Consider the following 10,315-nt stretch of genomic DNA (forward strand, 5'->3'; position numbering starts at 1 on the left):
AGGAGCAAGCGGCTTTTGTTTTGAATTCCGCTTCTCAGCCACTCGTGCGGGGAGCTGCCGGTGCCTCTGCCCATTTCTGCCTTAAGCAGAGGGAAGTCTCCCCGTTTTACAGGCATGGGGGATCAGCAGGGACATGTACTGCACCGAGACTAGCTGGGAAAGCAAGGAAACAGCCTTGTATTTGCAGGGGGGGTGAGTAACAAATTGTACATAGTGAATGACCTCACCTGCCATCTGGAAGACGGGGAATGGTCCCTTGATCTCGTGTGAGAGAACGGGCTTGGTACTCGCCCAGCAAAAAGGGGGCAGCCCCCACACCAGTGCCATTCCCCTGGTGCAGCAGGACAGCCCCGTGGGCATCCAGAACACACCAGAAAAAGCCAACTCTAAAGTAGCTGTCTGTGCCAAACTCTTTTATGGGTGGAAACGGAAATAACTTCTAAATTTTCTGAATTTCAAGTGGAATCGCATCTCTGAGCTGTGACCTAACTTCCCCTCACCTCTCGGCATAGTTGTGGCCTATATTCTGTGTTCACCGACCACCAAGAGCCTTTCTCAGCAGAGCTCTGTTGCACATCTCAGTTTAGGGTGCCAGGCTGTATCCCCGTGGCTGTTCTCCAGCGTTGTGGGCTCCTTGAGGGATACTCTACCTGAGTGACTGCCAGGAGACCAAGGAGCTGGCTGTCCTCCCGCTGTTCTCTGACGTTATTTTGCTTGCCCTTGAAGACATCTTGGAGTTGCGCAGAATGGGGCCACGCAGCAGCACAAAGACAGTCTCGCAGCGTGTCTGAATCGCGTCGGTGAAGCGTTTCTTGCGTGGTCAGACTCGTTTTGGAGGGAATTTTTAAAATCCCCTTGAGAAAATGTAAAACTCTTCCAGTATTGGCAGTGGGTGAAAAGCCAGAGCACTGCTGCTGTCAGAAGTAAGTGCTTCTGGGCTGATTTTTCTCATGAGTGGGAAAAAAAATCCGCAGTTCAAGACAAACTCACAAAAAACGTTCCTGTAACACATCTTGCAGCTACTCTTTGACACACAAGGGCAGGACAAGGAAGCGCAAGGGGTGGGGTTTTCTGTTTGAAACGTGTAAACGATCGTTTTGGCAGACAGTAGCCAAGGGGGTGCGTGAGATCAATCAAACCGCTGTCCCTTTATGGGGCCATCTTAATTGTGGCGACTTCTGGCTCAGATTTTTTTGTATCAGACACGTCATTTCTTGTGACCTGCAGCTCTGTTTGAAAATGGATTTAGTTCAAAACAGTGGGCGTGTAGCGGACTGCGTAGAAAATGTTGGGGCCTCTTCAGAAAGCATTTGTTTGATGTAATGAAAGAAATACAACTTTCTTTTTAATTTAAAAAAAAAAAAAAAGCTGGTACGATGGATTTTAATAACTCTTTAAAGAATAATCCTGCTTATAAGCCTTGGTAATTGAATGCATGAGCACTTGTAATTATACAATCAGACTATAACCTGTCTGTTACAGCGTTATACTACAGAATAAACTTGGCAATACACAGTAAATTTGTTCTTTAAATCCAGGATCGAGGTCTGGCCAGCTCTGGTTCTCTACGTATGAACAGCAAATGTCCTTCCACTCCAGTACCAGATGGTACGCTTCTCCAGATAACGGCATAAACCAATATTGTTTGGTGGAACAAAGATTTGCTTGTTTTAATCAAATGTGACCTTAATTGCTGTGCTCCGATTAGTTTTTATTACGGGTAAGCACAGTCAAAGCAGGTTTCCTTTCTCGATGAGGAAGATACAAGCATGAGCAAACACTAACGTTGCAGGCTTTCTCCTTTTTCTAGTTATAAGAAATACAAGACTTTGAGCAGCAACATGGTCTGGCCAAAGTTGGATAAACTTTGTTCACTCTTACTTTACCAAGTGCATTAAATGCATGCATTAGTCCAGAAGAGCCATGGACTGGGGGGATTTTTCAGGATGCTGTACCTGAAGTCTGTGTAGTTCTGTGGAAGACAAAGCAGTGAAGCTTTTTGGGGGGTTGGGGTTTTTTTTCCAGTACTGTCTAAGCAGCCAGCCCTCAGACAGGAGTGAATTTCCATTTCTACATCTGCAGATCTAAGGACTGCGAAGGCTGTCTGTAAAACAAGAGGAAGCTTAAGCAAGTGATGTAGGTAGGAGAAGGACCACGCAGAGGCCAGGACTCTAGTCAGAAGGGCGTGTGTAGCATCCGAAGCAGGGTGTCACTGGTAAGAGAGCTCAAGAAACTGAAACTCTTCCTCTGCTTTGTCTGTAGGGGCTTGGCTGGTTCCTTTATCTCTGTTTGGAGCTGGGAACCGGGCCTTGCTTTGGAGGTGCTTCGTGCTACACGTAGGCCAAGGAGCTGCGGCACCTTCCTACCTACCTGGACAAAACTGTCCAACCTCGTAGGCTGAGGAGATGGAGTCCAGGTGGCTTCTCCCTGCGTGTGCCAGGTTTGAGGTTCCTTCAGGAAGGCTGGGGTAGGGAAAGGAGCCCACCAAGAAGCCATCAGGGGAAGGACAGCTGCCTGCCCTGAGCCTCGCCGCGGTGGCCGGGCCGTGAACTTGTCGGGAGCGTAGTGAAGGGCTCCTGAAGGAAAGGGACACCAGTCCAGCCCGCGGCTGCTGGGATGCTGACAGACCACCGGGGGCACTTGGAAGCCCTAAGCAGGGGCCTTGCACGGGGTGCAGGAGCAAACCGTGGGAAAAGGGAAAGGCCACGCTCGATTCCAACGCCACGTTCTCCGCGGGCGGGCGGGCGGGCCTGTGCTTCGGCAGTAGAAGGCCGCGCGGTCGGCGACGGGGTGCTCGTCAGTCTGCGGCGGGAGCGTGTCTGTCATTTCGCGTTGGCTGCCTTCAGATCCGCTGACGAGGCTTTGCTGGGGACCCTGGCGATACGTGGTGCCTCTTCAGAGAAGCTGAGCTGCGCGTTGAACGGAGGTGCAATCGCTGCCTGCCGCGGTCAGTGCTGGGGTTCTGGCTTCAACTCCACAACAAGTGGAGGCCGAGAGTTCCTGTAAGCTGCGCCTCTGACACTGGGCAGGAGAACTGAATTCGCTGTGCCCTGCCTTTGAGGCTCTGTGGTTCTTTTTTACGCCCCCCGCCGCCCCTTGATTCGAGTGCAGTCACGAGCTCGGAAAGGTGCCGATCTCGCTGGTTACTTGTGCGTTTGATTTCGTACGTGTGTAAGTAGCTGGATACAACTGCGGTGAAATCTGGTTATCCCAACCTCCTCTTACCTGTTCCTTTGCTGAAGTTCAGAGCGAGACAGGGAAATATCAACAGCAAGAGGACTAAACGTAGCCCATAGACTGTCGTCAAACAGGCAGCAGTTGTTTCTCCAGCTAATGTCTAGTTACTTTCTGCTTTTCAGAGAACTTTGCCAGTTGTTTTATGATAAACTCTTCACCTTCAGTGATTTTAAAGAATTATGTCTCAAGAGGATAATGTTTTGCAAGAGAATAGATTACTGGGGAACACAATAACAGATTTTTGCAGGTGGTAAAGCATTTCAGTGCTGCAATCCTGCTTCAGAGGCTGGGGGGGGGGTCAATTGAACTTGGGTTTTTGTTACCAAATAGCCTTTGATGTTCAGTTCTTGCCTGGCAGAAGATATCTGTAATTAATAAGAAGAGCTTATGCAATGACCATTTCCTTCGGTTCATGTGCTGCTTCAGTGTATGTTATCCCCGTGTAATCCCTGAAACATACAATCGTCTTATGGTTGGACAACAAACCCTCTAATCCTAAATTAGCCTGCTCCTCTTAGTTTATGGAAGTTACTTTGGACCTAATAGCAAAGATTGCTGCTCAGTATTTGCATTACAGTTTTAATGGGAAATCCTGCTCAACAGCTCCATTGTTCTCTGTTTTGTCTTGTTCTCATGGGGCTCTTTTTTAGGTCGGTTTTCTTCTGGCTGGCTCTGCCCTGGCTTCCCTTAAGATGAGATTAACAGGCTCTTGGAGTTGATTGTGCTTGTTGGTGGCTTATCTTAGAGCGGGGCTCAGTGTGTCTACATGCAAGTTTTGGGAAGACAATTTCCAGAGACCTTGGAAATGCAGCAAGCCTGTCCCGTGGAGGAGCACCCAAGCTCGGAAACGAGCGGACACTGCCTCTGGGTGGGGTTTTCCTTGAGTATTTGTAGGATATTAAATGCAGTGATAGGCCTTTTTTTTTTTTTTTCTTCTTTCCTCTATCTCATAAAATTTTGCAATAAACGTGAAGCTGCTGAAGTTTCAGTATGGTGAGCTTTCGATGCGAAGACTCTCAAAGCGCTCCAGTTCAGTGGATGCAGTCAGTAGCTTCTACCAGCATCAACTTTCAGGGTTTTCCAGCAGGCCCTGTGATTTGTGTTCGGCGTTACAACTGCTTGCCTTGTGCTGATTCTTGTATGACTTCACCTCTGGAAATGCAGGAGTTGGGTGGGGGACAGCTACGTCCCTTGGTACAGGGCAGGACAGCGTGGCGACCAGGTGTAACCAAACTGGTGGTCAGTGGTTGCTACGGAAAGCTGGAGAGGTGGTGTTCCCTGGGAAATCCCCTCTTTTGGAGCCTCTTTCTTCAAGGGGAGTTATTCCTGGGTTCAGGAGATACTACAGACGTTAAATTTTTCCTTGGGGATTGCATTGATGTTTACCAATCTGCTGTTCTTAAAGCACAGCACCCTTCAGATACCTCCAGGATCTGGCTGCTGGACAGGAGGAGGCAAAATCACTGGCAGAATTTCTTTTTCAGCAGTTGTCTGTTTTTAATCTATTACGGTATGTTTTTATGGTGCCGTTTTTGCATCGTACATACTCTGTAGCAATGAATTCTTTTCTTCCTAACTGCTAAAAACCGGGCTGATGACTTTCTTGTAACCTACATTTATTGATAGCGGTCTTAGCAGAAAATGCAGGGATTTGGAGAACGTTATGGCTTTGTTTGAATCCTGTATTCCACAAATTCTTCTGATGAGGTTTTGTCTAGAAATACAGACTTGGTTTATACGCCCTACAAACCAGCGAAGAAACAACAGCTTGTACATAGTCAAGTGCAACTTCCTTTGAGGGAGGCTCGTGCGTGATTTGTTGCACGCTAGGGTAGCGTGCACAGAAATAGAAATACACGTGAATCTTCCAACTTTGAGAGGATTCTTAGTGGCGGTGCTAACTTCTGGGCTAGGCTTGCCAGTTAACTAATAAAACACTATTTATTTTCTTGACCTCGTTTGTCACTTTATAGAACGCAGATATTCTTGTGGCTCCTTCCTAAAACTAGTTTCTCAATGCACGTGGAGCGTAGACAGCATGTAAGAATATTCAGTATCAACACTGGAAACATGGAGTTCAGTGTCGCAGTAGTCTCTAAGTGTTGGATGGGCGCAGCGGTAGCTTTCAAAGCTGAAAGGAGTGAAGTGGGAGAACTGCTTGTGCCTGTGTAATAAATATGCATCAAAGCAAGCGAAAGTGTGTTATCAAGGAAGCCCAGCTTTCTCCTTGAACTATTAGGCCATCCTTTGGAGTTGGAATTGAGAGAGAGGAGTGAAATAACCTCGTTAAATCAATTTGAGGGCCAATTTCATAAGCACTTCAAATAAATCACGGACATTACACTGCAAACGTAGGCGCAGTTACACCATCGGCGCTCCTCAGCGCGGTGCCTTCTGCAGACCTCGCGGGCCGTCCCCGTCCCCCCTAACAACAAGCGGCGGGGAGGTGGTACAGAGTGTCTTGCAGCGCAGTCGCTAACGTGTGTTTCAGACTGGGTTTTGGGCTGGAAAGAGGAGCACTGAGCATTGGGCATCGCAGCCCCTCGTGGCCACCGGCCACCCGCGTCGCCGCCTTTAGGAAAGCGGGAGTGCTGGGTGCTCCTGCGGGAGGCTCACAGGCGCCCGCGGGTCCGCGCCGTAGCAGTGGAGCTGATGGGAATCACAGATCCGTTACGGGTGCAGGCCCGGGACAGAAATTCCTGCTCTCATTAGGAAATGGCTGAAACACCAGAACCCGATCTGTTTTCAAGGATTTCAGTGATGGCCACTGGGCTTCTTAGAGCTTGTTTTCAGGGGCTCCACAGGGCCCCCTGGGCAGCAGCTCGGATGTTAAATGTTTGCAGCAGCCAGGAGGGAGCACAGTTACTCTCACCTGTCTGCAAGTCTCTTACACCCTGATTATTTCCAGCTTTCTGGTTCAGGCAGACACAGCTGAAACTTCTCTATGCTGAACATTTATGGCTGCTCCTTATTCACCTCCCTGTTCTTTTACCTTTAACCATGTAACTGGCAATTATTCTTAGAATTGGAGAATAGTTGGGGTTGGAAGGGACCCTTACAGGTCCCCTAGCCCAACCCCCGAGGGAAGTCTTCTTCCTTGCATACTAACCAGTGTCCTCTCCCCGCAGAAAGGGCCCTCATCGGGGACGGACAGAGTGAAGAAGGGCGGCTCCTATATGTGCCATAAGGTAATGTGAAAAGGCCTGTGGTATTTCCATATTGATCTTTCCTCTGAATGTACCTGACTTGACAATGAAATCAGCTTCTGACAGACTTTCCTGGCGCTCGTTAAGGGGTTTCATGCAATTTAAGGAAGAGCAATATATAACGTTCTTAAGGAATTCTTTTTGGTTAGCTTAGAATTAAAATAAACAAACTGCTTTATCTGGTACGGGGTTTTTTTTAGATGTAGCAGTTGAAGTGTGCCCCTAATGCTACGTTCATTATACCACTTGAGTGATAATTCTAAGAGGAGAAAGTACGGATGGGACTTTTTTTTTTTCATTTTAGAATGACTTTCGATCCAGAAAGGACATCAGGTGTTAGCAGAGAGATTGCTGGGAGGTGAATGTTTCAGCTTGGCTGATAGCAGACTGGAAATTCTGTCTGAAAGGTCTGGGTGCCACCACAATGCAATGGCTGTTCATGATACAAATCGTGTTTGAAACTCGGTTCAGGCAGCGCTGGAAAAATGCTCATTGTAGATCTCCGTTCTCATTAGAGCTGTCCTGTTCTTCTTCCCTTTCAAAGCCTGCAGCTGGCAAATCAGTCTCATAATTAGATTAAATTTTCTACAGTGAGATCCCATTTTCTACACTGATTTCCTTCTTGGGTGAAATCGATGTCAGATGTTAATTAGCAGTTTTGATTAAATTAACACTGGAATAGACTCTGCTCCAGTGATGAATAACGTGACCCATTTTAAAGGCTTGTGAAGATTCTGGTCTGTCCTGGTCTTCTTTTTTTTTTTTGTAGGTGATAAAACTAGGCTGTGTATAAAGACAAAACACCCCACCGAGTACTGCTCGTACAAGGGCTCTTTAGTAGGTGCCTCAAAATCGGTTCAGACTAATCTGTTCTACAGCTTTTCTGCCTCTCGGAGCTGACAAAGGCTACCGTTTGCTCAGCAGCTACTTTTATTTTTGAAATAGTTCAGCTTCTAAATCCTGTCGTGTACGGTGGAGGTTTGGGGCAGGCCTCGGCCGTGGGAGGCAGCAGCAGCTCCGGGGGCCACAGGTTTGGATCTCCGCAGGCGGAGATACTGGTAAGGGAGATGAACATGGGATGGCCCGGTTCACAGGGCTGTTCCCGCGATGACGGAGCCAGCTGAAGCTGTCACCACGCTCGCCGTTGTACGAACTGAGCTGTTCAGTAGCTGTAGCCAAGCTCCTGAAGAGATCTGGGTTTCAAGGAGGAAAAACTATCCTCTCCTCCCTGCTCTCCTCTGCTCCCCGCCACACCCCACACCCCCAGAAAAAGCGGTGGAGTGGAAAAACAACAACATACATAACAGAAAGAAACGTTTGCTTTTTAACCCAGCTATTCCAGAAGTCTGGTTCAGAGCCTGACTACCTGCAGGCGAACCAGCCTGAAAGAAAGTGGTGGGTTTTTGTCAGAGGAGCCTGCAGCGGGAGGACAGAACAAAAAAGCCGGAGCCAGATCTCTTGAAATAACAGCAAAATGGGGCAGAACTCGGAGGGGTTGTACTGGAGCTGCTACATCAACACCCAGTCTGCCACCCCAGCGCTTTATTAGTGAAATTACCAGCGTGACTGTCCTCCTTCCACGCTACAGCGGGTAACTGCTGCTGGGCAGTCAGCCTGACTTTTACCGTAGCAGACCCCTTCAACGGGTTAGTTCTGCAGTTTGGAAACCATCATTCCGAACGGCAGGTAACTGAGAACCTGTAGCACTGTGGATAGCACAGGTTTTCCTTTTTTTTGAGGAGCACTGAGGCACGGCCAAAGCTGTACAGCCCGGGAACACACATCACAAGTTACAGCCCAGTGACTACCTTGCTGTAAAGGTGGCTGACCTTGTCCTGTCCAGATTCGTTTGGTTTGTGTCCAAGTTAAAGCCTTTCTTTGCACAAAGCTCCCTGCAGCAGTCCTTTTCTGAATCTTTTACGATGATATTTTTGATCTAAACTGGTCTGTCACTATCAAATCCTACAAGCACCAGCCAAACAACACGGGGAATGGAAGCACAGGGCTATTGCCCACCGCCACGCATCAGCAGCATCAGATGGCTGTATCTGATGGGTGTGAGGACAAGTCCTGCGCCTGTCTCGCTTAGAGAAGTGAAATGGCAACGATGGTTCCTCCTGTCGTTCCTGAGAGGCAGCTGCTGCGTGATTGCAGCCCGTGGAAGAGGACAGTGTTCAGAGTTGTCTGCTAGGGAATATCTGAGATGCAATTGAATCGTTTTATCAGTGGCTGAATTTTAAATGTAAATGTTTTTGTAGCCACCAGTCCAGATTGTATCTTGACTATAAATATCCCTAGAATGCACACCACAGGAATACTGGGAAGGAGTTTGCCTCCAGTTAGTCCTTTCCTCTTGTTGCATCTCATTCAGTGCAGCGTGTTTTGGGAGGTGCCAGTACCTGTCCAATTCCAGTCGTCCCTCAGTACACCGATGCACAGATCGAGGCACTGAGCTGCCCTCTCCTCCTCTGAGGAGCAGCAGAATGGTCACTCTGGCTTTTTCCCAGAGCAGGACATTACTACCCGGTGTTACCAGACACTCCACCATTCAAACTACCTTTTCCCTCTGCACCGTGGGATTTCCCTTACCTGCCACAGCGGGTTGGAGCAGCATCAGCTCACTGACCGCTCCAGCAGCGGGGAGATGCTTTGCTGTATTAATCGAACAAGCTCTTGCCTGAGGAAGCACGAGCTGTGACGCGCTCTGACGTTCCCGGTTTCTCCTCTCGCCCTCCAGTCCTACTGCTACAGGTACCGCTGCGCGGCCCGCAGCCAGAACACCCCCGACAGCTCGGCGTCCAACCTGGGCTTCCGCTGCGCAGCAGACGCCTTGCCGGAGCCACGGTGAGGAAGGGGGGCTGGCGCACCGAGACGGGCTGAATTTCACCCCAGGCTGAAGAGCCGTGGGGAGTGTCACTTGCCGGTGAGACAGAATGGAACAATTTAGCGCTTAAACTTCCTGCTGAGGGGGTGGGGAAAAAAATCCAGCGCTGCTCAACATAGCTTGAAGGACCTTCGTTGGGGAACCTGGCCTGGACTCTCATCCTGACCAAATGTTTCCTTGGTGAATTCTGTTGGGTTTTAGCGAGGGTGTTGTGGAGTTAACTAGCACAAAACCGAGCAGAAACCTGCCCATTGTGTTTTAAAAGGGTAACTAATAGCTCCTTTAGAGAAGATCTTTATTAAATGGTTTTATTTATGTGTAGTGTCAATTTCTACACTCAAATCCAACAAACAGGGACTTTATGAAGTTCTAGAAAGCTTTAAAAGAAATTTGAAGCAGTTAAGACATTTTAGAGAGCTTTACCAGCGAACTGAAGGTGTTACGAGCGAGGACTGGCAGCTGTCCACCGGGGCAGCTAGTGCAGCCCTTGTGTTGCATTCCTCCTGCAGTGAAAATCGGGTCCAGAAACGTGCTGCTTCTGGGGAGATACTTGCTCCTCTTTAGAAAGTGCCTTCTGCAACCGAGGGATGATAATCCTCAGGGTGATGATGATTAGAACTGTTGTACATATTTGAATAAAATTTCAAGCATTTTTTCATGCTGGAGCCTCTTATTGGTGGGAAAAACACTGGGACTTTCCATTGAATTTCTTGGACACGGTGTGGGCTTACTTTGGGGAGTCGCAAACTGCAAAAACGGCATCGTTAGAAACTGAAGTGAATAAACGATTTCACTTGAGTAAAAGATCACGAAGGTGAAAGGATGGCAGATGTAAGTGTGAGCCCTAAGGCCTAATAAGGTAAACTTTGAAACTGTTCTGTTTTTAAAAAACAAACAAACAAACCAAACAAAAACCAACCAAAAAAAACCCCAAACACAAAAAAAAAACCCATTGCACTTAAAAGGAAAGGAATTTTAGCAAGGAGGA

General features: G+C 48.2%; 1 protein-coding gene across 1 annotated transcript in view; it reads left to right on the plus strand.

The window, feature by feature from the left end:
- Positions 1–9,985, plus strand: part of SUMF1 (sulfatase modifying factor 1) — a 37,948-nt gene extending 27,963 nt beyond the window's left edge. Inside the window, exons 8-9 of the mRNA XM_086469837.1 lie at positions 6,366–6,425; positions 9,181–9,985. Of these exons, the coding sequence (XP_086325963.1) occupies positions 6,366–6,425; positions 9,181–9,291 (171 nt within the window). The 3' untranslated portion in view covers positions 9,292–9,985. The remainder of the gene's footprint in view (positions 1–6,365; positions 6,426–9,180) is intronic.
- Positions 9,986–10,315: the final 330 nt, after the last annotated feature.

Source organism: Leptosomus discolor, chromosome 9 (genome assembly GCF_034619465.1).
Source record: "Leptosomus discolor isolate bLepDis1 chromosome 9, bLepDis1.hap2, whole genome shotgun sequence".
Classification (NCBI taxonomy): domain Eukaryota; kingdom Metazoa; phylum Chordata; class Aves; order Leptosomiformes; family Leptosomidae; genus Leptosomus; species Leptosomus discolor.